At 36.2% G+C, this 27,454-nt stretch overlaps 1 protein-coding gene across 4 annotated transcripts in view; it reads right to left on the bottom strand.

Moving 5' to 3' along the window:
• tasp1 (taspase, threonine aspartase, 1) overlaps positions 1-23,620 on the bottom strand; it is a 45,554-nt gene extending 21,934 nt beyond the window's left edge. Inside the window, exons 1-10 of one of the 4 annotated variants that reach the window (XM_015363212.2) lie at positions 23,460-23,620; positions 22,211-22,424; positions 21,026-21,093; positions 19,187-19,255; positions 18,328-18,448; positions 16,888-16,972; positions 15,207-15,286; positions 12,629-12,735; positions 6,200-6,319; positions 5,751-5,829 (exon numbers count right to left, since the gene is read on the bottom strand). In XM_015363212.2, coding sequence (XP_015218698.1) covers positions 5,751-5,829; positions 6,200-6,319; positions 12,629-12,735; positions 15,207-15,286; positions 16,888-16,972; positions 18,328-18,448; positions 19,187-19,255; positions 21,026-21,093; positions 22,211-22,349 — 868 coding nt within the window. In that variant the 5' untranslated portion in view covers positions 22,350-22,424; positions 23,460-23,620. Of the gene's footprint in view, positions 1-5,750; positions 5,830-6,199; positions 6,320-12,628; positions 12,736-15,206; positions 15,287-16,887; positions 16,973-18,327; positions 18,449-19,186; positions 19,256-21,025; positions 21,094-22,210; positions 22,425-22,705; positions 22,729-23,319; positions 23,400-23,425 lie in introns of those variants that run through there. The other 3 variants (XM_006638722.3, XM_015363213.2, XM_015363214.2) reach the window with 3 other exon arrangements.
• Between the last annotated feature and the right edge of the window lie 3,834 nt (positions 23,621-27,454).

Genomic DNA, 27,454 nt, shown 5'->3' on the forward strand with positions numbered 1-27,454 from the left:
GTAAAATACACCAAAGCAAATCAGTAACAAAAGATATAAATGTATCACATAAACATATAAAGTGATTTTGAAAACTTACTCAACACATTGTTAAATATACATCTTACTGTTAGATATTTGAAACGCACAAAAGCAATGCCAATTGAGGCAAAAATTGGGAAGAACCAGAAAGGGGGAAAAGGAGAATGGAACAAGCGTCCTTTGGAGCCAAAAGCAAAAAGCAACATAAAAAAACCTGCATTAGTTTGCCGTTGTTAATTTTCTAGATTATTATTGTTAGCCAGTTCTAATACAGTATAAGACTCCATCCTGGAATCTTAACACTAGCTGGGCAAGAAACATTGCATAGAAAAGAGGTCACTTTTGCAGATTTAAAAAAAAAACATGTCAATCAAAGCTATAAATAAATCCGTACATTTGTGTGTATTTTTAAATATGTGCATGTAAAGTGGTCAAGTCTGGCTGCCCTCAATTACAGTAGCATTAGTAAACAGGGTAACCACAGTATGAGGGTTCTTCAATCTTGTGGGCGTTAGAGCTGACAACCTGAGCAGTTTTATGGCTCCACTGGGGACGTCAATAATACTTAAAATGTCAAAACAACAGTTTAATCAGAGTTTCAGAACTTTCCATTCACCACATAATAACCTACTGAAAATTCAGTTGCACTGCTACCAGTTTGCGCTGTTAATAGCTTGGCTCCAAGCTCCATGCTCCATCAAGTCACCTCCCATGTCTTCAACAGCTACACATACTGTATGAATGTTAAAGTGACAACACAATGCTCTCTTGGCCTTAAAAGGATATCATTTTCTTCTAGAAAAATCATCCTTTTGTTACAAGTATTTTAAGTAGATTGAGTAAAACTGCAAGGTCTCCAGATAAAAATTAAACTTTGTGGTAAAATTAGCATAAACAGTTTTTCATCCTTCTTCTTTCAAAAGAAACGCAACCGCACGTACTTAAATAAATTACTGAGGTTGCCAAGTTAGAGCAGTAGGAAGTTATGTTTTAAAAAAACTATGAAGTATCATGTTAATATTTTGACTTAAATTCTACTTACAATTATAGTTCAGGGATGTTTTGAAACATTTTTTCTGAAACTGGTTTTCAGACAAAAAATATCAAGTGTCTGCTATTGGTTGGATTATTAAAAATGATGTTGATTAAATTAAATTAAATCAAGCTATTCATTTTTAGTGCCTGGATATATTAGTAAATTGTAAAATGATGAGTCATCAAATACAGCTTCTGGGATGGTTAACCTCAGTATTTAATGTCAGAAACTGTTTCTAACAAGTTGACAGTTAGAGGAGTAAAGATTGAACATTTAAAATCAAACGAACATTCAAATGTGGATGTGTAAACAAAACAGCAAAATTCAAATAAAGACTGAAGGTTCTCACATTGGTCATAATAAACACTTAAGTGATCATATCAAAATATACATCACGGTTTTTGTAGGCAATATATCAAGACTCATTGTACCTGTTTAGCCATCACCAGCACTGATCGACAAGGAAGCACAAAAACAGTACCTCCAGGAAATTAACGGCAATCTGTTCTCATTGTAAGCTATTCATAATCAGGAAAAGGTTAATTGGATTGGTATCAACCTGGCTCTGTTTACTGTAAAAAAAGTCTTCTTTGCGGTCAAACCCACAGCAAGTTTATGGTGGGTTTCACAGCAAAACCTGCTTCCACTTGCAATGCTGAGATGAAACTAGACATTGTTCATGTTGCGAGTGTGACCCCCGTCATGAGAAAAAAGAACAGCAATGCCAACGTCTCATCAATAAATCAAACTGCACAAGAGAACAAACAGCCCGTTCGAAACGCCCACAAGCACATCCATTTTCTGCTCTGACTGGAGTTTGCGCTGGGCGAAGCCAAGATCGAGAAACGTGGCCCCTGGAGAGGAGAGGGCTCTGCTCAGCGTGTCAGAATGAAAATGATTGTTTTGCTGCTCTCCTTTTGATGGGGACGCCTTTCAAGTCAGGAAATTAAAAACAGGTGGGCCGGGGAACACACAGCCATGCCCGCTGTCCCAGTGCACGCGTTTCCAATTTTGAAACATGAAAGAAACTCGTGTTGAAAGAAGGGACGACTAAATGAAAACCCATTTCTGTTTTCTGTGTTCCACATGCAAATGTTGCCTGGTTCCCGACAAAACTACTTAATTTATGATATATTCTTTCTTCTTTCCAAAATCGAGGAGCTCCTGGAAAAGTTAAAGCACTGATGATGGGAAGGTTAAAGTCAGACACAACAAATCAGTTATAACGCAGGAGGATATAAATCATCTGAAGGGACTCAGAAAGGCAGACCAAGGCTTGGGGACATATACTGATCTTTTAATCAGAGCCATACCTCCTCATGTCCTGACACATAAGATCATTCTGTCAGCCGACAAGCATGCTGGGCTACCCCCCCATATCAGACACATATTTCAGTCCAAGGTGTATGTTCTTAGTGACCTGTGCCTTCAGGGCTGCTTGAGATCAAAACAAGCAGGACAGCACGAGAGCCATCTGTGTTGATAAGAACTTAATCTTTACCTCCAGTTACTTGACAGGTCCTCAGGTAGTCATGACCAAGCAGTCTGATGCTGTCAAAGTTCAGCAGTGAGATAATCGATCACAAAGAAATAATAACAATAAATGACTAACATTACATCTGGTTTGATTACTGCGCATGATGACTAAAATGTAATGATAATGATGCCCTTCGGACATTAGGGGGTGCGTGAAGCATTGGCTCCAACATTGAAAATTGTAACTTTTCACTTCCGTTCTGTACAAAAGCCCTCATTGTTTTACTAGGTGACTGGTTGTAAAATCTCCCCACAGCACAAGGGATTTTTTTCAACAAAATCAAAAGGCTCCCCCTCTTTACAAGGTGTCAGGAAAGCATAAGTACTGTAGTGGTTTGTGCTTTTTTGTCAAGCCACACCGGCTCAGATGTGGCACCTATAGAGACAATCATGGATAATTAAACTTTCTATTAAACACTTAATAATCGCACTATTCACCAGGACTCACACATAGTTTATCATACAATGATCAACACTTAATATTCCTTAAGGAGAGGCAGTAGTGTTTTCTTTAAGACTCAAGGCCATATTTTTAGGCTTGATAAAAATCCTCCTTGATGTCAGACGCTGAAAACAAAATGCACAAAGTTGCTCAAGGTTGAGACAAAGTTAACACACACACTCAACATTTTGCAAGTATTTTTCCGCCAGCACGAAATATTATTTTTACTGGCTATCCACAAACGGCAAAAGTAAAGGTTTTAAACAGGACATGTGTTCTTTTAAACATACACATACAGTACATTCTGTATAATGGGATTCCTTTAGTGTTTTCAGCTAAAATGATATTAAGGGAACAATCTTTATTCATGTGACAAATTCAGTTCTACTGAAACATACAGATGAGTGTGAAATAAGCTCCAGGGGTCCACTGAAATGCATAAAAAACTTGTTTTTGCTTATAAAGCATACCCAATAAGCAACTGGCTCAAGGAATGAAAACTTCTTTAATTATGATACAGCCAGAAAAGCTGCAAGAAAAGAATGGCTCAGTAATATCTTTAGTGCCAACCCTGTGCAGAGTGCAGTAATTCAAACACAGTGTAAAACACAAACTAGAACATCAAAACTATGCTGCTGTGTTACACCAAACCCCTAAAGAGGTAAAAGGTTAAATATCCATTGCATTTAGATTCTGAAGTCCTTGGATTGATAATTGGGTACTTGTGAAAAAAACTGGAAATGGATGAAAAGCACAGTCAGATTAACAGGGATGTAGCTATACACATCAGTAAATCGGCATAGATGAGAACTAGGTACATTGCTAGCATTTTATATCTGGGAAGAGCAGCACGTGTGAACATGTTCTGGATCTTTAGTATTAGTATAGTATTCAATAGTTATAATATTCAGCTATTTCATAATTTAATATTTTAATAAACAAGACAAGATCCTTACTTGTCTCTATTTTATTTCTCAGCTAAGTTCTTAGACACAATATTTACAGGCTCAGCTTGCAGACGATCTAACCATATTTTCTTAGACAAAGTCATCACAGGGTATGTCTCCTGTATTACACTGCTGGTGAAAAGCAAATATTTTCTTTAATCTGAAGAGAGATCTCTTTGCAATAATATTAATTTATCAAGTTTCATAGTGAGGAAAGTAAAATGTTACAGAAAGTCCTTACCTTTACTTAAGCTGAAACAAGCTATAATGTACTTTCTTTCACAAAAGTAGCCAAGAGTGTTCAGTGAAGTGTTTTAGAGAACACAGATTTGTAATTGTTAATGTGTACTTTTTTCCAGTCTCCTTTAGACTGCGGTTTCCATTTTAAACCTTTAGACATAAAGAGGTATTTCTTATGCAGCCCAAAAGCCAAGAAAATTAAGATGTTTAAAAAATACCTGAATCTATTGCAGAATTTTTTTTTTAACAAGCTTCATTATATATACATAAAGTTTATTTAATAACTATTTTACAAACGTAGGCATTATTGGAATGTATAAATCAAAAGTCTCACATGAAGGGGTTAATGTATTGGCAGGTGTTGCAGATGGGAATGTCAAATGCAGACACCCACTTGAGAAATACTGAGTCTTGCAGGAAGTTTGTATATTGCATCTGCTATTGTTGCATCTGCTAGTTAACACTGATGACCAAATCCATTTTAAAATGTAAACCGACAGGATGAAAGTAAAGAAAGTAGGTGGGTCTTCCTGCATCTCCATTTTACCTTCTTTGCCCCTGGTATGCAAAGCCATCAGCTTTTGCACTCAATTGTGTGCCTCACGCACTATGCTGACAAAACTAAAATATTTCATTAAAAAAAATGTGTCTCAAAACGATTAAATAAATGCAGCTTTACCCAATTATTGAACTGGAAACTATCTTGTTTTTTGCCAAACACGGAAAGATACAGTATCATTCCAACAGTTAATAATGAGCACATGAATGATCAAACAGTAAGAAATCAAAGGGCCACAATGCTTAAGAAAGAGTACAATATTACTAGTCCCTTTTTGTCACATTTATGACAAAAGATACTTATGACTTCAGATTCTGACTTCAATTCTGTATGGCAATTCAGATATGCCATACAGAATTGTACTGGATCTTGACCAGTAAGCCACAGATCATTCTCGAGTCAGGAAAAGACATTCAGTGTTATTCTCATGACCAAAGGAAAATCCAAGCATCCTAAGATTTGTGTTATGTTGTGCTATGACTTAACACCCCATATCCAATCTTATGGGGGACAACAGTACAACATCCATACATTTTCAATAGTTTTCAACCTGTGCAGATGTTGTAAATTGGTTCATGTTTATTTAAGTCTCTAACCAGTCCTCTGTCTTCTCTGTTCTGATAACAGAAGTGCAGGACATTTGAACATACTAAATAATTCTTTTCTAGTCTTGTTTTCAATGTTCGCATTTGAGTTTTGTGTCCCAACCAGCTATAGAGTCAAGACTATTATGTTCCATCTCACTATTCAAGTCCTCACTGGTCAAGAAACAATCATTTTTTCTCTTTAAAAGCCATCCTCAGCATTTTGTTAACTTACAAATCTTAGTCAGATCTATTCAAAGACTTACTTTATTTTTTAGGTGAAGAAAGAAATTCAAAATTCTTGCATAACCCACGCATAGAGGTTTTCTTCAAACTCATACATCAGCTTTAACAGTACTGTGTAAATGAGAAGATGCACAAATACCTGAAGTACTCACAGCTGTGGAGTAAGTATTCAAGTTTCCTGCATTTTCAGCCCAGCAACCACATCCATAATGAGCTGCCTAAGAAACAAAGAATATATTATTCTAGGCATAATGCACAAATCATTACTTTGGGTAATGAGTGTATCAAGGGTAATCACAAAAAATGTGATGAGTTATTGAGTCACAGGGGAATTACTATTTCTTTTACATTTTTACACAGTTTTGTACCTATGGGTATGTGTGCAGAAGCATCAAGCATAAATAAGAAGATACATAAATAATACATAAATGAGCTAAATTAATTTACCATTATTTCCATATGCATTAAAATGGTTTTTGGACAGGGTAGAATAAGGTGACAAGCTTCATACTGGTTGAGAGCCTTTAAACCCCTGCAGGGGAAATCCGATGTCCAGATGTACTGTCAACTGGGAACAAGGGGCAGTACCTGACCAACTCGGCCTGCATGCTTCATTGCTAAGCCTCCACTGGAAACAGCTGCAGCCACATTTCCTTCATGATCCACCACTATCGCCCCCACAGTATCCAAAGACCCTGAGTCATTCTCCTGCAGAAGATTCAGCCATCAGCTTACATAGACAAAAGGAAAATCAACACAGCAGCAAACACAGGGTGGTGCAAAAGCTAGAAACAAAGCAAAAAGCTTTGAAAGACACTCTGTAACATCTATGAATTTCAAAATCTTGTTTATGTATGCCTTCCTTTAACAGTAGCAAATGAGACTAATGTTTCACCTAAGTAGCTTTACATTTGTCAAAACCAAAGAACTGCCTTTCTATTAAAAGAAAATTTAGAATGACTGAACTGCTAATGCAGGACAGACTTTATGCTTGGATACCAGAAATATAAAACATATTGAGCCCTCTCTAGTGGGCTTTAGAAACACTCAAAACAGCTACCAACCAGTCCTTATCAGATACTCCAGGCTAACTGTGTCACTGTTATTGTAAGAAAAGTATTTTACATTCTCCAATCCCAATGTACAGAGTTCAGGTTCTCGTCTGAATATTATGTGTGAAACTTTTTCTTTCTCCAAACAGCCATTGAGCCTTTATGCCAACACTAAGCTAATCTCGCCCTCAAAGCCGAAAGGGTCTTGTGGTTTTCACATAACCTGAAGTGTTCAGTTAATTCTACTAATTTACTTATCAAAACTGTTTCTGTACACTACCTGAGCATTTGCAAAGCCAAAGACAAAACACAATCCATGCAGCTTCTAGATCCTCAAAAGGCTGAGCTATTTCCAAGGACAGTATGATTGTTGCTGCTTGCCTTTCTCATTTTGCCCTGGGATCAGCCCTGTCCTGTTTTTACTTCCTAAAGATTACTGCTCGATCTGGTACATTAAGAGCTCGGATCCAGAATATTTTCTCTGCTAAGTGTCTCACTGCTTGTGCAGCTCATAGAAGGGAAACAAGACTAACCCCAGGGAAAACAAGCCTGGCAAGGCAGAAGGTAAAAGAGCTTAAGTAAACAGCAATCAATATTTTATGCTTTAACAAAAGCATGAGTAAAAGTCACAAGGTCTTGCTCTGGGCACATAACTCTTTGAGGAGTGAAAGATACTTAAAACAAAATAAGTAGTAATCATGACAGATGTGACAAAACTTTGCCACCCTTTACACACAGAAAAGGTCATGATTTGGATACAACCTGAGAGTATTTTTCTTTCATTTTTAGGAACTTTTTTAAATTAATTCATTAATTTGATACTTCTAAGAAGCCACTTGGACTAGATACATGCAAAAAGTAATACAAAAAAGTAATTGAACAACAAAGAAAGAAATCACACTTACTCCACTATAAGGCAACAAGGGTACAATAATTTAATTAATACATTATCATCTGCATCTAGTTGAGTTATACAGTTAAATATTGTTAACCTCAGCAACCCACAACTTTCCTTTTCACTAAGACGTCAGTTTTCTTTGTCAAATGTAAAAAGAGCAATTAACAGAAAAAAAAATATTGAGCTGTTTTTTTGTAAAAAATACGACGATGTTTTTCAGAGTTCACCTGTGTGTCTTAGGCTAAAATACAATCCTTGCATACGTTTCAAATTAGTGAATCCAAAAACAAAGCTTAAGAATAGGCTGCTCATCAAAAACACACTTCAGCTAATTTTGTTATTGGATGGTACATAACACTGGGGTGTCCATGTCTGCCAATGCATATGGAACAGGTGCTGTTCTTCTGGTTAAATAGAAAGAGTCTAATCAGAAAACAAAATGTTTTTTATATCTTGGCTAACGCTGGCATTCTTAAGGGAAAAAAAATTATACTGCACAAAAATCAAAAACAGGCTAGCTGTAATCACAATTTATCATGCAATCCACAGCACACCCCTTAATAAACTTATTACACAAAGGGTCGGGTTCTTTGAAAGTTGGTAGTTTTAATCTTTTTTCAACATGCTGAAAGGGATAAGGCTGAAGGCCTGGAAAAAGTAAGACGTGTCTCCTCGTCTGTATAAAATTTTTTAAGTGCCTTCTATGTTCACTGAAGCTAAAAATACTGTGTTGTACTGAGATGTGTCCACACTCCTTGTCCCCCAAACTACATTAGATGGTGGAGGAGGTTAAATATACATTATATTTAAATGTATACAGGGACATTTCTGCTGTATTCCTTACATCCTGTAAACTTATGAAATCCTTACAAAAACTGTTAAGACTGACACCTAAGGCCCTGCCCCATCATCCTTGTCGCCTTTTGAACTCCTTGTCTACTACTCAGTAGGCTGCCTGACACAAGGTTTTGGCTTTTTCTTACCTACACTGCAAAAATGGACACACAGTTTTCACTGTATTCAGCATAACTGCACTACTTGTATATATTGTATACACCATGGACACATAGCAGCTCTATTCATATTGAGTTTTATTCAATTTCTATTACATCTATTATTATGTAACCTTATTTTCGTAACCTCAATGATTTTTGTGTTTTTGTGAATTTTGTGATTTGTGTCACAATTTTGTCACAATCGCTTTTCCGCAAGCTTTTTGTGAGCTCGCAGAAAATACATTTCATTGCCAGCAACTACTGCTGCATGCTGTATTGTTGTGCATTTGATAAATAAACTTTGATTTGATTTGATTTAAATACATGAAGTTTGAAGGAGTGGGGGCTGGAAAGGGGCACTTAACACATGACCCTGGTGACAGATTTAAGAAGGTGAGGACAGCAGAGGGGAAAGAAATTGAGAAATTAAGCACTGAAAAATGACAAGTGACCAACTTTAAGTCTGAACCCAACACAAGACAGGCTATAATCGCAATGCCTGACTCTATGACTGTCCATGTTCCTTTTCTTTAATGCAGCACTGCCAGATTCTGTCAGAACCAGTTTAGAAACCGAGATATGTTGCAGCTCTTTTTTTATTCCTTGGCTGAATGAATTCCTTATTAAAAATGTACTCTTTTCAAATACTGCGACATAACAGGAAACCATGAAAATGCTGCCAAGCTATTTCTAAGGATGTATTTATAATTAGTCTACTGTGCCACCATTGTTACATAAAAAGGGAAAAAAATGAAAACTGTAAATTTCTTCTCCATTAATGAACATCCCTTTGTCATAGAAAAGGCTTTCAAAAATACCATTAAAAAGGTATGTATATATATTATTGCTAGGACAAGTAGTAAATTCTGCAATTGCCATAAGGGGCTTAATGACAGAGGCTTAGCAGAATTTTTCAAAATGTTTCTTTTCAGTAACTAAGCTAAATGGCTGCCACCCTTGTAGACATTAATAATGCATCTTTAACTCATAACTATCTGGCTGCCAAATATTCAGTCAAGATGAAAGACACAGATCCTTCAAGGATTTGGTTTTTTATTCCAAATTTACTTCCAAAGTAAAGAAAAATGAGCAAATCCATCAAAGATAAACTTGCAAAGTGCAAGGCTTTTAGTGCAGAGGAAAAAATCTCCTGTTTTTAAAGCTGATTGTTCATACCATGCGAATACAACTGAGGAATTCCTACTTTAACTTACTGAATCCCTAGCACAATACTACCTCTTTCGTTCACAGCGCTTCCTTTTAAAGACCTTAAAAAGCTCAGACGTGGCCTGGGAAGCCTTGTGTTTGTCTTTCCAGTTGAATAACAGTACTGGTTGAACTTTATACAGGCTCCTATTATGATTTAATCTTTAAGATTTATAGTTAATAACCCGTGAACGACCTCTGCCTAATTTATTAAAAGCCATCGCCCATACGGCCACATTTCATCCTGCAGGACCACACAGATATCTAGGATAAAGGTAAACCTAGCAGTGTGAGACACAAGCATTTGCGCCACCTCGCACAGCACCGCTCTATCTATACACTTCAATTAACTGACATTCGGAGCAAAAACGATCCAGAAGCCTCACAGAAAGGCCGTTTCTTTGATGTTTAAATTTACCTCTCGCCCAAAAAGAAAAGTAACATGATTAACTATGATACGGTGAAGAATTTACATAATAATTTCAAGATGGTGAATGAAAGGGGAAGCCATGAAAAGGGGGGGAAAAAAAAGATTGATACCCACAATACACTTCAAAGAATACATAACACAGTCTTCGTTCTTTGTGTAACCCACACAGAAGGCTGCAGCTTTAAATTTGTTCCTCTCGGTGAAACTGTACTTGCCACCAGAGCACTCCTAATTGTTCCACAGATGGAATTAGAGGTAACAGGAGCTGTATATGGTGACATCAGTCTGAGGATACAGCAGACACTTGTGCAACTACTGTGCAAAACCAAATCCGCCTATCTAATACGGAAGTGCTTCTGTCATATTTAAACAAATAATTGTGATAAGATCAAACATGTTAACAACTTGTTACATTGTCGGCAATCTGTTTAGTGTGATGATTCACTAAAGAGAGACTTTAAAATCCAAAATAAAATCCAATAGTCCATAAAAGATCTCCCTGGAAGCAACAAACAATGGACCAATGGGATGAAAAGGCCCACAGCACAAACTGACACCATGTTGCAATACAACACATGCAGTTTTCACAAACATCTGTTCAAGAAAATGCATTGAACTAAGGAGGTTCTCGTTTTCATGAATCCTAGTACTTGTAGATAACGGTATGAATCTGAAACAAGCTTTTGTAAAGGGTGTAAAACTACATTATCTTTGGTCAATGTATGCCACACAAAGAAAATATCTAGAAGTCCCAACCCTAAGAAGAGAAAGAATGAAAGTCACTGGCTTTCCCTTTTTCACAACATTGTATTTTCTTTTCCTTAAAAAATAAATGAAGTATCTTTCCATTTATTATATGTGCATTCAGAAAAAGGTCTTAAAGACATATGGTACAGCATGCATGTCATCAGAGCTAGGGAAGAACACTTTTGCTAATATAAAAGTCTTCTCCAATCACAACCCTAAACTCTTCTAAATTTTAAGTACACATTTAAACTTTTATATGAGACTGGAGCATGTTATATCTATATCCGTACATGGCATATATTTGAAATGTCTACTTTTGGAGCTATACCATTTGGCTTTCATTGTAATCATATTCAGAAGTTTTCCTTACTGAAAAAAAAAAGTGTTTCAGCGCTTAGATTTTGGGCAGCTTTAATAATGTATTTAACTACTTCTGAAGTAAGCATTTTCAGGGAAGCATTTTAAAATGGATGAGGTTCACTTAAGCTATCAGCACATGAGCTAAGCACTGGCAAAATTAATGCTGGCAAGCTGGAATTCTGCTTATCTTACGCATAACAATTTGACTGCACAGTTTTTCTCAATTTTTTAAGGCTTCTGATCAGCAACTTTCAGTTAAGCTTCTGCTGAATATAGCACTCCTCAGCATTGCGTAAGGATGCCACCAAGTGACTTTTGCAGGTATACCTCATTTCTCAGTCACATACCTAGCTCTGTGGTCAGGAGTGCTTGAGTAGGTGGTAACGGGGACTCACAGCTTTGGCCTTCAGACACTAAAATGCCTCAATAGAAATATTTTCATAAGCATTCAAACGTAAATCACAATAGCTGTAAACCAGCAGACTGATTATTCGTTTGTGTGGCTGTTTATTTCCAAATCATTTGGTTTTTTTCTGTAATTACAAATAATTGAAGTCTTTCCTCCCACGTAACTACTGGTCACCAGTTGGTGGTTTGGTTCTCATGCACATTTGGCAGGAATAAATTAGAGGACTCCACATTTCAAGATGTATGCTTTTATCTTGAAAGCGGAAGCAGAACAGTGCAATAATGTAAAGATGAATACAATCATTAAGGCTACATTTAAAAGGTAATATAAAATAGAATACAGCATATTACAGTTGTGGTCAAATTTTGTCAAGCAAACAAATTAATCTTGCTAAAAAAGGTCTGTTTATGATGCCTCTATGCTCACTCCTCAAAGACTGAACAAGTAAAGCAGCATTCAGCAACTTCTATAATACAGCAAAATTCTTAAGATACAGTATTCCTTAGTCACTGCTGAATATCTAATGATATTTTTAGAAAAAGCATTTGTGGATAACATCAGTAAAAAAGCTTATATTCCACATTTACTGGGGGAATCTAACATAAATCCATTTAAAAATATTTTAAAAAACAGGCTAAAACTAATATTTTATATATCTAAAACTAATTTTTTATCACTATTTTCTTTTAATTTTTAGATCCTAAGATTTTTTGGACTGATTTGTTTAGTTCTATTGCTGCTTTCATTGGTAGAACAAATAACAAACAGGGTTATATAGGCTTAATAAAGGGTTTACTTATTTGCATTTGTCTATCAAAGCATTTGCAAAAGGATGACATCAAACAAAAATTAGCCTCTACTTTTCCCAACACTACTGCAAGCCTGTTTCATTTGACAGGCAGAATACATGAATTACTAACGTTTTCACTTGATTGTCTTCTTTTCTTTGTCTGTATGAATTCAGTTTCCACCTTTTCTGCCAACTCCATCTTCCGCTTGTTCCTCTTAAATGCTGACAAACTAAACTCTATGTGAGACAAAGAAAGACATTTTGGTATGGCATAAATATCATTTAACTTTTCTTCCATTTTTTCAAATGCACTTTGTCGATGCCAGCAACGGTAATCAATTAACTGTTTCGGATATACTGTTTGCTTCAATACAAACTTTCAGATTTATAACTGAATCACAAACGTTACACAAAAAGCTTCCCTTCTTAAAGGTCATGAACAAAATAGATTTTGACATCCAGGCATCTGTTCTAGACAGCGGTCTGGATTCTTTTTTATCTACATTAACAACTCTTTCATCTTCCCCCCCTCTCCTCCCAGAAGAAGATCCGCACAAATTCTCCCCAAGTTACCGAGGAGCTAAAAAAAAAAAACAGAACAAAGGGCTGCGTTTGAGAGACTTGGTCAAACTGAGTTTTCTTTTTCCTTCAAAGAGGAAAAGCCTATACTGGAGGCTGAAGAGGACTACCAAGCAAGCGTGGAGGGGCTGATGCTGGGACGGCCCAAAGGACAGAGAAACTGATTGGGTTATTAAGGCTCTGGCCCCACTTCTCCCACTCCCATCTCAACTGTCAGCACCCAAGGAGCACTCCAGCTCTTTGTAGGGGGCGTTATACTTACTGGAGATATACTGAACTGTAGCTCCACTAGGACAACCTGTGAGAAACACAGGGCAATGGACTCATTTCTAAAAAGTTTCACAATTATTTACAACTTTATAGTAGCCCGTGTGTGCCTTTGTTTTACAATGCAATTTAATATATGAGAAAATGTTTCTTCGAGAGTCTTCCTCTTCAAAAGAAAAGTTTGGAGCATGTTAAGCTATTAAAAAAGGGGGTAAAGTAATCTGAATTGCCTAATCATACTGTATATAAAGTACTACTTACCACTGTCTGACAAAGTCCAATGTTACAGTTATGGTCAGCTACATTTTATCCTAACGTTTTGTCAATGTAAGGCTCTGTGCTTAGCCTAAAGCACTGCACAACAAACAGCACATGAGCTGTATTGCAATAATCAGTCTGAAAAAACTTCAAATACTCAGCAGACAAAAGCTAATGAGGTACACAACATCAATAGGGTCCTTCTTACTTAATGAGGGTTTTTTGGAATGGAAAATAATCTTTGGGTTAAAAGTAACTATTTAAAGCAGATCAGAAAAAAGAACGTCATCATTGTTTACAGCCTAATGTTTCAGTTCTAGTCAAAATCTTTTAATCAAAGAAAACGTAGAAATACATTTAATGTAATTTAGGTATTTTACAATCAAATGGAATGCAAGAAGGCCTTATAAAAACATTACAGGATCTTTAATTTGCAATGAAAGAAGTGAACTGCCAAATAAGTAAACAACTTTATTGCTTCTGAAACATTATAGTGCAACTTCTGTGATTATAAAGCTCTAAGTCATGCTTCCTGATCAGTAAATACTAACACAAATGTGTTAGAAACATGCTGTTTGTAGCATGGACTTTTTGAATTGGGATTAAAAAAGAATCCAAATTCAAAAGACAGATGTGAGAACCTGTCTCCTAAACTTCAGAAGTTTTGGTTCACAGGAAATAAATTAAATGGAATTCTTTTAAATCGCAGATTAAGTGTAAATAAAATACTCCGATATTTTATATACATCAATGAATACAGTATATCACGTTCAAGTAGTTTCTTAATATTACTGAATGCTGTTGCTCCTAAAAATGCTTTTAGAGTAGGCATAAAATACAACTATTAATTTACCGACTGTCCTACAGTATCTACTGTATATCATGCACTGATTTTTCCATGTAATTTTCTTTCAAAGGGGCCTCCTAAAAGTAGAAAAAACATCAGAAACAGACTTCATGTCTAGTTAAATCTTATTAAGATTATAATTTCTTACAGATGTTTATTATAAAGTGAGTCCCTGAAAATGTAAATTCTTTGTTTTTTTTTTTTGTAAATAGAGCATTGTCCATGATTTATTTTATTATATACTTCAATCTGGGGTAGGCAGGAGCTATCCAGTTCCCCCCTTATTGAGCAAAAACAGCAGAGGAACCCCTGCGCAGTCAGGACAATAGCTTCTTTTCTCTATGTCTGTCACAACAACAAACACAGTAGTGGTCAGGTGTAAATCTGATACAGCTGCTTCTGCTACTGCCCAGTCCCACAGGTGACAAAAGCAAAAGGGATTCTTTGCGTGTCATTTCTCCCAGAAGTGAGATGCAGTAAGGATTACAATCTGTTTGCAGGGCATAATAATGCATTTCTGAGTGTTTTTCAAGTAACAAAGTACTGGAGTAACATTTTACTGAAACCTCATGAAACATTGCTCAGAAGGTAATCTTTTTCCAGTGGTGTGTGCAAGTTAAACAAACCAATAAACACAGAGAACATTGTGCTTTAAATGAAAAATCCAACACATACACAATTTTAAAGTTAGTAACAATTTGAAATGAATACACTGATTAAAATAGCAAATATTTGATTCCCCAACTGCTGTACTTACTTGTGGCCATTTTTTCTGGAAGGCAATATGGTATCCCATGATCACGTGCCCAGTAATATGCTCCTCTTCCAACGAGAAAGCTGGGATAAAACAAACTTCAAACATTCAAAAACACTGGGAGGGATTTACAGGCTTGCTTTGTAGCCTTTCTTAATGGCTGACTGAAATTGGGATTACAGGATTAGAATTCACAGATTGGTTTAAATCATGTTTAAAATCAAAGATAGAATTGAGGTTCAATTAGTATAGGACTTATAAAGACTAATGATACAGAGCTAGTGTGAAGACAAATCCTAGAGAAGATAAAAATATAAGTGAGAGACCTTAGTCTGCTAGTGACTTGAGTCTAAGTGTTAGAGTTACATTAAAATTGAGATTCTGGGTTTACCTTCGGGTTAACCTTTGTGTGTGAATTTTTCAGTTAGGTTTTAGGAGTGTAGGAGAGGGGCTAAACTGATAAAACAATTGGAAAAACAGAGGATTGGAAAAATTTGGCACAGCAAGAGAAGGTAAAGAGTAACAACAGGGAATTACAAATTATATTATGTATGGACTAGGCAGGACCTTAATTTTTAAAGAATAAATTGTGTCAAAATGTTTCATTGTATAAAGTGTACAACGTTGTAAGGTAAAAATGAAGGAGAAAGAAGTTTGTTATAAGCAATGGTCTTCAAAATCAACATGAGCCATCTCCAGAATAAATGTATGTGTTAAATGGGATTAAAGCTAATCAATGATTAAGGATTTTGTTTCTCTTCAGGTCTAGGATTGCATGTAGAATGTGTTACATTCAGAAATGGGGCTTAGAGTTTTGAATACAAAGTAGGGTATGAATACAAGGTAAGCACATATGAATACGCCTTGAATTCAAGGTGAAGGTATAGAGTCATGAGCACTATAATTTCCTAAATTCATAAACGCTTATCATATCCCTGTGCCTCACCCCAACCACCAGCTTAAATCTTCATCCATACCTAACCCTGGGCATTTACCTCTCACCTTCAAAACTAACCCTAAACCTAAACTACAAACCTTAATCTTAAGACTAACTCTCAAAACCTTCATCTCACATGAATTCTCACACCTTAATCTAAACTCTAAACCAGAAACCATCTTTAAACTAATGCACAGTGCATTGCCCTGACATATAAAGTAATTTTACTGAACCAAAACAAGAAACATCAGTTGAAACATACCCAGCAACAGGTGCCTTCACCTCCCTTGAACCCTTTTGCTAAATTCTCATAGCCTTCATAAAAAAAGCCTTTTTTAATGTAATGACACTAAACACCTCAGCAGCCAGCAGTCATTTTCCATTTGTAAGTGCAAAAAACAGTAGCTTCTGAAATAGGAAAGCATCTGTCACTTATATTATTCTTTGGGGAGCAATGCAACAGCCAAGGGAATGTTTCATTCTGCTTCTGATCGCACATTCTTCAACAGCTTGCGCTACAACATGGAACCCAGAGAGGAAGCCTAGCAATGTCCCTGTTGCATTCGGACACACTTCAGGAAAAAAAAATTATAATCCGCAAGAACAAAGTTGCCGGCCCTTCTTTTTAACAAATGCACAATAGATGATATATTACCAACAGCATCTCCATGCTTTAGTTATGAATAGCATTCTCTTCCCCATGGAACAAAAGACACTCAAAAGACGAAAGCAGAACAAAGTAATTACCAAGGAGGAATTCTGCCAGCTGACAACTTCCCTTTCTGGGCTTCACTCAATAGCCTGTTTGCAACTAAGACCGGATTCTTTATGCCTGGAAAATAAGATAATAATTGGAACCATAAGACAGGCATTCCAAAGAAGAGAAGATGTTAATTCAGTTATATATTAATTAATTTTTCAGGAAGATTTTTTCTCACTCAGGGAAATTCTGGATTTACTATGCTTATCCCTGGTTTTATGCACAAGCTTCCAAAATTCTTTTGTATTAATTCCATCCCCTTTTTTTCAAGCAGGGGAAATCCATTCTGGAGCACTGTTCAAAATTAACAATGCAAGCTACACTTAATTTTCTGTAATACTGAATATATTTATATGATATATTTACTTAAAATTGTATTATAAATAGTAACGGCAACATAGGTGCCAACCTTTACCAACTGAGTGTATGAAGAATTTTGCATATTCTATCATTTCTGTTCAGCGTTCTGACCTGTCCTAAAAGGTCTCTGTTAGAATAGTGACTGAGCCATTTCATTTTTAAAGAATTCCCTGCTGTGAGCGTTTTTCAAGTAGGATGACTAACACTGCAAATAACTGTTAAACACAAGATCTTTAGGATGACTGAGAGGTAAGAAAATTACAGCTCTGCTGCAATTAAAATATCAGCTAACAACTGAATCTCAGTGTCTCAGGAAAAAAACTTGGTTGCTGCTTTATTTTCACCAAGTGGTGTATTTGCTCTAACCTCAAGGGCACAGCGAACTAACTCAGAAGCATCTTCTATTTTGCCTTAATTAAAAAAAAGGAAAATATAAACTCCACTGCAGGACACATACTGTAAATCAAGGAAAGATTTCCTGGTCACACTTTTGTATAGTAATACAAAATAGTAGTTTCACAAAGTTCTGACTTGATTAACTAAAAAACATTTATCCCAGATAGAACATCTCCTACAAACGAAAATCAATTTAAAACACTGTTATCAAAGCAAGTATTAGTTTTTTTTTGCTATAACTTAAAGAAAGGAATCATGTCACTTCCAAATTAATGTACATTAAGCATTACATAATCCTATCATGCTGATTTGTAAACAGGGGCACTAGAATCAGGGCCAGATTAAGGTTTTGTAGGATATTTGGTGGATGTATTTTAATGGGAAGATGGGTGATCAAGATTCTTGAACATTTCTGATCCACAACAAAAATAGCCTCACCTTGCTACATATACATGTAGTCAAGAAGAGATCTTTGTTACAGCTTTTATCATACAATTAATAAACATGGTCATTTTTTCACTGGCCCTAGACAGTGCTTATTAGATTATATGGCCCTGATTAGAATTAGTGCCATTATGACATTTTAGAAATAAAACTAGTTTTGACGCAGGTGGGAACATCAATTACTCAAACGTGTTATGATCATTTCTGGTCAATTCAAGAACAATTACCACTTAAAGCACCAACTGCTCCAAAATGTAAGGACTTTCCATCCATTATACTGGCATCACATTCAATTTCTCCTGAAAGGTTTAAGTTGGAACCCATGCCCGCATTCGTAAATGGCGAATCCTGCAAAATCCATAAATAACATTTTTAATTTTTGTTTTAAATATTACTGGTGGAGGCAAAGTAAGTTAAAAGAGATCACCGGCATTTAATGGAAAAGTAGAAACCAAAATTAAATCACTACTTTCAGTTGTGTTTAAATTTAAAGACAAGGAAAATTAAACACTAACAATTTTATTTTTGGGCTTGTTTATTTATGAGCTTATGCACTTTTTAAGAAAGTCAAACAGCTGTACAACAGCACACAGAATTCACTGAACAGACAAAAAGCACAAAAAAATAGCACAGAAAATTAACTCAGTAGGACCAACAGCAAAATTCAAGTAGTTAACACCTAAAGATGTTTTTAGTAAAAACTAACATTATTATTTCAAATGAATGAAATTCATGTAATTGACATTTTTATAGGCGTCAAGAAAAAGTTTCAAGTTGAGTGGCATTCATGTCTTAGTGTTGTTCACCTCAACATACTGCAGGCAACATTATCAGAAGAAAAGGCGCTATTTTAATAGACATTTGACAATGCTATCTCAAGGGAGCTTACATAACTTATTCCAAATCAAGTGCCTTAAAAAGACTGTTCCTATTTTGGTTCAAAATAAATCTTGCTAGAAACACCACTCATCAAAATCGTAAATTCTAAACTCAGTCTTAATGTAGCATATTTTCAAGATAGAAAGACATTTGCCTAAATGGTTGATGCATACAGTATATTAAGGTTTTATTTTTCATAAAAATTACCTCTAATTCTACAAGTGCTGCTGTGACCGCTTCAACTGCAAGAGCACCAGACTTCAGTTTTTCTACTGCCTGGAACAGAATTTATTGTAAACAAGAAAATAACTGTATCTATTTAATCCTCAAATGTATTATTACTCACACTTCTATAATTATCAGCAGAAGGCCTTAAACTGATGTTGAAAGTATATATATATATCTCAATAGAATCAATTGTGTGAATTATTTAATCAAATCCCATTTGACCTTAAACATTATTTACTCTTAATATAAATGTCATAATTGTAATAATGATTTTCATCAACATAACTGAGCTGCGTGAAGTTGGCCCCCTACAGACAGCACAAACAATGAAAACCACCTCATTTGTTAATGCTACGTTTGCGAGCTATAGCGCCTTGTTTTTTTGGGGTCATGACATCACTCAGCCCCCCTACGTCGTAGGGAAACCAAACTGGTCTCATTCATTAGTGCTGTGTTTGTGCTGGTTTGTACCATTGAATTTAACTTCCCAGCTTCTTTCTTTCCCAAGATATAGCACCTTCTTTTTTGGGGGGTGACCTTGCCCAGCCCCCTTACAACGTCGTAGGGGAACCGGACCGGTCTCATTCGTTAGTGCTACTAGTGTTGAAAGTGTTACTTTCAACGGCACAAACGCAGCACTAAGGAACGAGATGGTTCCCTGTTCCCCTACGACATTGTAGGGGGGCTGAGTGACGTCACAACCCCGAAAAATAAGGCACTATATCTTGGGAAAGAAAGAAGCTGAGAAGTTAATTTCAATGGTACAAACCAGCACAAACACAGCACTAACGGATGAAACCGGTTTGGTTTCCCTACAATCTCATAAGGGGGTTGAGTGATGTCACAGAATATCAAGGCGCTATACCTCGGAAACAAAGGCAGCACGAATGCTAATTTTAACGGCACAAACATAGCACTAACGAATGAGGTGGTTTTCATTGTTTGTGCTGTCTGTAGGGGGTAAAACTTTACGCAGCTAGACAAGCGTCTTTAGAGGAATGACTAGTCTACAGAACAAGTTTTTTTTTCCCCCCTAACAGTTTGACTACTGCTGTGGGCATTACAGTTTCTGGATTGAAAATGTAACAGGGGTTGCCAATACATATCCTTGTGGGTCACTGTGTCCACAGTTTTTCAATGCAGCTCACATCTTAATAACCCACTTGAATTTATCATTGGCCTAAATTAACAGCTCTTCAGGTGCTGCTAATTTAAAAGACCTATACATTTTGCAGGGCCGCAGCTCTCCGAGACTGGAATTGAACACCCATTAATACCTAGAAAGCACGTAAGCTTTTAAATATGAAATAACAAATCAGCGAGCTAACAGGGCTTCAAAATCAACTCATGACAGTTTACTAGTCTAGTTCTTAACTTATGGTATAACTACACAACTAGCAGCTTTTCTGAGTAACAGTGAGGAGATGGGCTTTTTCATCTTTATTGAGCTCCATGGGACTTGCATGTAGCAGGGTCACCATATCAACAATATAGCATTTTTGGGCAAGGTTTTGCTTTAATGACCTATTGCACTCATGCAGCTTACCAATGACAACCACTTCTGGGAAGTGGGGAGAGAGATTTCTAGTTTAACTGTTTTTTTTTCCCCGTAGTGTTACTTTTGCAATTAATACTCTCCCCATATTGCACTATATTAAAATTGATATTCTATTTTCTATTTTTAAAGTTTTTTTTCCAACTGTCACTCTTCAGTTTTCTTATCACTATCTAAAAAGACTTATACTCTTAAAAGAACATATGTATATTTATATTTAAATAATACATTTGTCTGCTTGAGTTATTTAAATTAAAAATTACCTTCTGACAGGCTCTCTTGCAGACATGTTTATATTCCTTTGCTTTGGATTCAGAGTGGTAACCAGCTCCTGAAAAGTTAAAAATAAAATTACACTTTGATTCTGTGTACACTACTGGAAACACAGGGTTGCTTTATAGTCAACCAGTAATTGACCAGAATATCAGATTACAAACCTGCTTTTAATATCTGTCTGAAAGCAGCAAAATTATGATCTGATTGAACTCAATAATAGGATTGGGACATAGGTCTGGCCTCTAGGGTCTGCAACATTATACATTATAGTTTACGTTTACGAGTTAAGCCTTGATGCTCCTAGGACATAATTATAGCACTTCAGGAATATGCTCTTAACTTTGAAAATTTAGCTATACTAATTTAATAAGCACTTAAAAGCAAAGTCCTGACACTAAATGGCAAAAGCCTGTATTTAAGCATATTCATGACCATGTTTTATTTGTAGTTATGAACTGAGATGTGGTTACAAGATTCCCTTTTGGTTTATCATCCTTTGAAGCTTTCAAAAGTATGAAACTTTGTACTAAAATCCAGGAGGAGGAGGAGGAAGAGAGATTATCACTAGGTTTAGGATACACTCTCTCCAAAGTTTTATTTATAGGAAGAAAGGTTCTTTGAATAATGAACAGAGTCCTAATTTGTACCTTCCGGACACTTATTGGTATCATAACAATTTCAGCATGACAAGTCCCTGTTTACGAATGCTGTTGTAAAACAAAAACATGAAATGTTTCCGGTTTCTGTTTTAAGAGAACTAAAACATTCGCCAGAACAGATATTTCAGGCTACAACTAGTGATTAATTGTTTTTATTATTGTAAACCCTTCGTCCACTAAATCCTGGTATTTATGAGATAAATACACAGTGTTAAACATGAAAACCTAGAAATGTTGCACCACAAAGACATGCCCACTGCAGCATTCTCATAAATATCGGCTTCTGTAGAGGTCATATTTTTAAGGCCTAATTTGAATATACAGATAGTATTGAGAATTTTAACCAGTAAATAACGCATTTTTTCTTCATAGTGTCTGTGAACTTCCAATGGTATCTACCAAAACCAGAAACTTGAAAGGACTCTAAATAAAAGGGTTTTTATATAAAGTTGCCGAGCACTGATTAACGACTTTGGTTATTATTCGAGAATGGAGCTGCTCAGTAACACTTGCCTGCGTGCACCAGTACGAATCCCATCGACTTCACATTTTTTGACGTAGCTAGGTCGCACTCCGCGGCCTCAGTGCCAACAGATGCATTTACAAATGGAGAAGCTTGCTGCGCCTCGGGCACATTGATTCTTTTCTCCATGACCACACTGTAGCTCCTTCATCATTGTAACCTTCGTCTGGTCAGAGGCCTGGCATCTTACCGAGCAGCAGAGCTCTGCAATTCGAGATAAAGAGCGTGAATGAAACAGGTTAAAAAAGCCTTTTAGCAATGTGGCATTTAACTGTGTAACTACCAATCCTCTAATCGGAGCAAGCAAAAAGCCAGTTCGCCTCGGCACGTCCCTATTCAAATTCCAGCGGTATGAATTTGCATTCGTTTTCTACGAACAGGTTGTTCTCACAGAAATGACTGCAGACTTTTGGAGGATCCAAAAGTTTAAAACAGCATTTCTTTTATTTCTTTTAATATTACTAACATTCAAATGAAGTACCAACCTCTCGTGTCTATGTTGAGGGGTTTGGTAAACTGAGGTGGATGATTTTCAACGATTAGAATCAGGGCTCTTACGATATGCAGCTATTATTCACAAAAATGACCTAAATTGAGTTTTAATTAATACATTCTAGACCTTCCTGCTTTGACGATTGACCAAACATATAAGTTTTATTAATGTATTCAAATAATATTGGATAGGTCCTAAATAACAATTCGTGAACTACAAGTCGAAATACTAGCCTGACATAGTTTTCTAATATCAATGATAAAGCAAGGAGAATCGCGAGACTCACTTTAACCGACTATACCGGCAAGATTTCTTTAAAAACAATTTCGCAATGCAGAGTTATCTACTAGTGCGATGCACTTTGTTGACAAATTCCCTATACAATAATTTAAATATGATTTTTATTTTAAATGATTTTTAAATCCTGCATCCAAACAAATGAAAATCTCCGGCAAGAAACACCGTTTAAATGGAAAATTAAAGCAACACTTTATAACAGCAGTATGTGATGGAGGCGTTTATGTAACTATCTCCGGAGCAAGAAGTGGAAAAGCATGCACTGTGCTCAATATGCATCACTGATCTTTACGAAATTGTATATCATACCTATGAACAAAACATTAATTCACTTCAAATGAATTGCAAAGTGTCATAATTTCCTTTCAACTCTCCTGAAGTTATCAGAGCCCTCTCAATTGCAAGACAGACTTACTATTTTAAATGCATACGTAAACCCACGCACATACTTTGTCTTTTGTATCGTTAAGGAATCATAGTCGTCGACTGGATAAATACATGTAACTCTGCGTTAAGGTATATTGCTCCAAATAAAATTCCCGGCGTCTGTGAAAATTTTCATTTTTTTTCCATGAACTCGGTAACCCTTGAAGAAAATCACTTCCTAGTTCAGTGACGTCACCACGTGCCGTAGCTCTCCGCACTGGAAGGGCTGCGAGATCTGCTGGCGCACATACTCGGCAAGAAAGGCTGGTGAGCGGGTTTCGTGCATTCCCTCTGTTTTGTTTTCTCTGTTTTTTCCAATCAAAACCATATCAGATTAGTTTTCATTTGTATGCAATAGGATCTTAGCTTGCCTGGGATACGCCAGAATTGATGTGTGAAAAGGTTAAAGATTTATGTATCTTGTAATTCATATTTTCATGATCTGTCTCAAATGCTCAGGTATTGTAAACCTGAATTATCGACCTTGAACGGAAGTATAACTTGTTTGTGGTTGTATTTATGTTGTAAATGTCAAAGATTAAAGGTGTATTCTAAGGTAAACTGTGTTTCCCGATTAGTACTTGAAAGTAAGGTTTTAATATGGTTTCTGTGGAAGAAAAAATCAGATCCATTCTTACTTTTCACTAAATGTTGTTTTCAAGCATGTATCGCCTTAAAAATAAAAAAAACAGTAATAGCAAAGTAGTTTGTGTACTTCCTATTTAATGAAATACAACATATTTAATATTATTAAATATATTGTATACTTAAGATACAATACAATACTTAATATTGAAATATTTAAAATACCACCTTAAGTACTATACTAATGTACTGTCAACATAACCAAAAACGTAACAATGTAAATAACTTTTGACATCACTAATAAATAAACAGTTGAATTTGGTATTTGATTTCAATTAGTGTAATGTATTTTTAAATTACACCCTTCCACCCGAAGAAGGCTCCACAGCCGAAACATTGTGTTTTCTTCTCTTTTCAGCCTGGAATAAACCGTTAAGGTGTTCCTATGCAGCCTGTTCATGCTGCGGCAGCTACCCCACCTGTATTTTTAAATGTTAAATATTGTAGTGTAGAAATACTGTATGAAATCCTGTTTGTGAATCAACAGTAGAAAACAGACACAAATAAAAATTGCATGGATGTCAAGATTTAGCTGGATGACCTGAATGGCCTTCTTGTTTGTCTTATGTTATGTACGAAAATAAGAGTGCCACAACAGCACAGCGGTGAACATTTCAGCCTCACAGTGCTGGGGCAATGGGTTCAGTTGCAGACCTGGGATTCTGTGTGGAGTTTGCATGTTCTCCCTGTGTCCACATGGGTTTCTTCTCATGCTCCAGAAATACTGGTAGGTTAACTGGCTTCTAGGAAAACTGCTCCTAGGTGTGAGTATGTCTGTGTGTCTGGCGTGTGACGGACAGGCATCCCTTCCAGGGTGTATCCTACCTTGCGCCTATTGCTTGCTGGGATAGGCTTCTGCCCCCCCTCCCAAAACCCTAAATTGGTTGAAGCGGGTGGATGGGTGGATGTATTGAAATAAAAGAAGGACCCATTAACTGGAAGGCACTGAGAAATGTTGCAAAAAATGAACTCTAGCAGACAAGGATAATAGAAAGCATACTGGGAGGAGGGGAGAGGGTGGTTCACTTGTCTAATCTTTATGAAATTAAAAACTCATGCCTAAAACCTGCAGCCACTGATCCTCAAACCGTCAAAATGGCACAGAATAATGCTACATAGAGCTCATTAAGAACAACAATAACCTCAGGAAAGTGGATGAAAGACATACCAGCTCAAAATCTAAAGCAAAATCAGCTTGAGTCTGGCCACAGAAAAAAACTTCTCAAGAAGGAGACCTTTAGACATTTCACCTACACGTTTCTCCCTAAACAATGAGCATAGCTGTAAGAGGGAATCTAAAAAGTGCAGTATTAAAGCATGAGCTTGATTAAGACATACTAAAGACTTATTAAAGGTCTCTCAACATCATTCATATTCCATATCAACATTTCAATATCAAAGTACTATGGTTTTATTTATGACAGAGAGAACTGAAATACTTTTCTAATTGCCCCCAAAACAACCAAGTAAAACCTCTGCCTTTCTCCAGGTAAGGATCTTTTCTGCATGCTCATGGAAAAAATAATCTATGACAAACTGCGATCTTTCAAAGGAGCGATTTACTGCTCAGAAAGTGTTATAGTACTCTAAAAGAATGGTCTATATTGTGCATAAATACATATGTATCTATAAACATTTCAATCTGAAAGCAGATGTGAGGAATAAAATAAAAAAATAAGTCTTATGGAAAAAGTCAGTGTTTCACTTTCACTGTATGAGAATATTCCGTTTCGTCCAGTCATTGTGCATGGTTATTTTCAAATTATGCCTATGCTATAAAATTTGTGAACACAATACCTGACAATTTCTAAAAACTCATATAACACATGCAACCTTGAACGTTCACTATTCAAGATAATGAGAACAGTTCCACCCAGACTATTTCAGCTGCTGTCTTCTGTAATCCGCATGTTTTTTTTCCAAGAGAGATGGAATTTTCAAAGTTCCTGGAGGGATTTTGAAGTGGGACCCCACTGAGTTTCCATGCGGAGATCATTTGGAGAAAAATGAAAGCGGTCACCGAACGTCAACTGTGGTAAAGCCTTAAATGTTTAAAACTTAAAAATGAAAATTATTTAAGACTTTTTACCACATTAAATTACTTTGTTATAAACTGGGACATCTTTGCATTTTCAAGATATTTCAGCATTTTGTATCCTTATACTGTTAACTGTTTAAGCAACATCTATCCTTCCACGAAACAAAGGATGAAATGATAGTGAAACCAATTGGTGAACTACATTTTTTTTTAAATTTAGATATTAAAGTAACCTCACATCATAATCTCATGTAGTGCCAGTGTTCCAAAGGAAAAAAAAGTGAATTCAATCAATGTTTCAGCTACAGCAAGCATAGTTACGTGAGACTTTTATTGGCATGTGGTTGTCATTTCTCTAGCTTAGCTTTGATTAACTCAGAGTTGCTGAAGCACACCCACGGCATACTTAGATCTCAGGGCCTTGACCTTAATGTCACCCAAAATCATACAATCATGATTAAAACCAGGCTGAATAAAGACAATCACGAATTCATTTAAATCTTAAACAGACCACCCTATCCAACTAAATAGATTCAAGGTTCAAGTGACAGTCTTTCAAAACTGCTGTACTTAATCCATGCAACACTTATTGGTGTTGGTAGTGTAAGAACAATATCTGACTTTTGGTAGATATGTATAAAAACAGCAAATAAGACAATGCAGTTATTATAGCTTTTGGACATTACTCAATTAAGTTTACATAAAACCACACTTCTATTTTAATGTAATGTGTGTAATGTAAGAGTTTCTAACCAAAAATGCACAGGAATGTATTTCTTTGAGTTTAATGCCCATAAAGATAAGTCTTTGCTGCACATCTGTTGTATCATTGCCTCCATTGAGTATTGTCTATTGGTTATGATGATCAAGTATTGGAGCAAACACCCTTGCAAAAAAAAATCAATGCTATATCAACGCTATGTCCATATTTAATTTACTTGGAATCAGGATCTTGGTCAAACTCTTACTCATTGTTTTTAAAGATGGCGCCGTTTTCGCATGTAGCTCCTTTGTTTGTTGTCTCATAATTTGACTAAAAATGTGCGATGATCACCTGCGATCAACAAACACTTTAGGACCTGCGACTTAGAGCTTCGGAACAGACTTCAGTGGAAACAGAAGTACACAGGTTTGCCTCTGAAGCACAGCGCAAACAGGTACACGAACGCAATAGGAAATGGTTTAAGTGGCGTTTTAGCGTGTCTCCAGCAGCATAACTGTCGCCCCCCGCTCACCAGCATCCTGCTTGCAGAAGTGCAATCGCTCTACACTAAAACCAACAAACCTCCTCGTTCTGCTGTCTTCCGTTTCACTTGGTTGAAACCTCTGAACAAC

The sequence above is a fragment of the Lepisosteus oculatus genome, chromosome 17 (assembly GCF_040954835.1).
Source record: "Lepisosteus oculatus isolate fLepOcu1 chromosome 17, fLepOcu1.hap2, whole genome shotgun sequence".
In the NCBI taxonomy this organism is placed as follows: domain Eukaryota; kingdom Metazoa; phylum Chordata; class Actinopteri; order Semionotiformes; family Lepisosteidae; genus Lepisosteus; species Lepisosteus oculatus.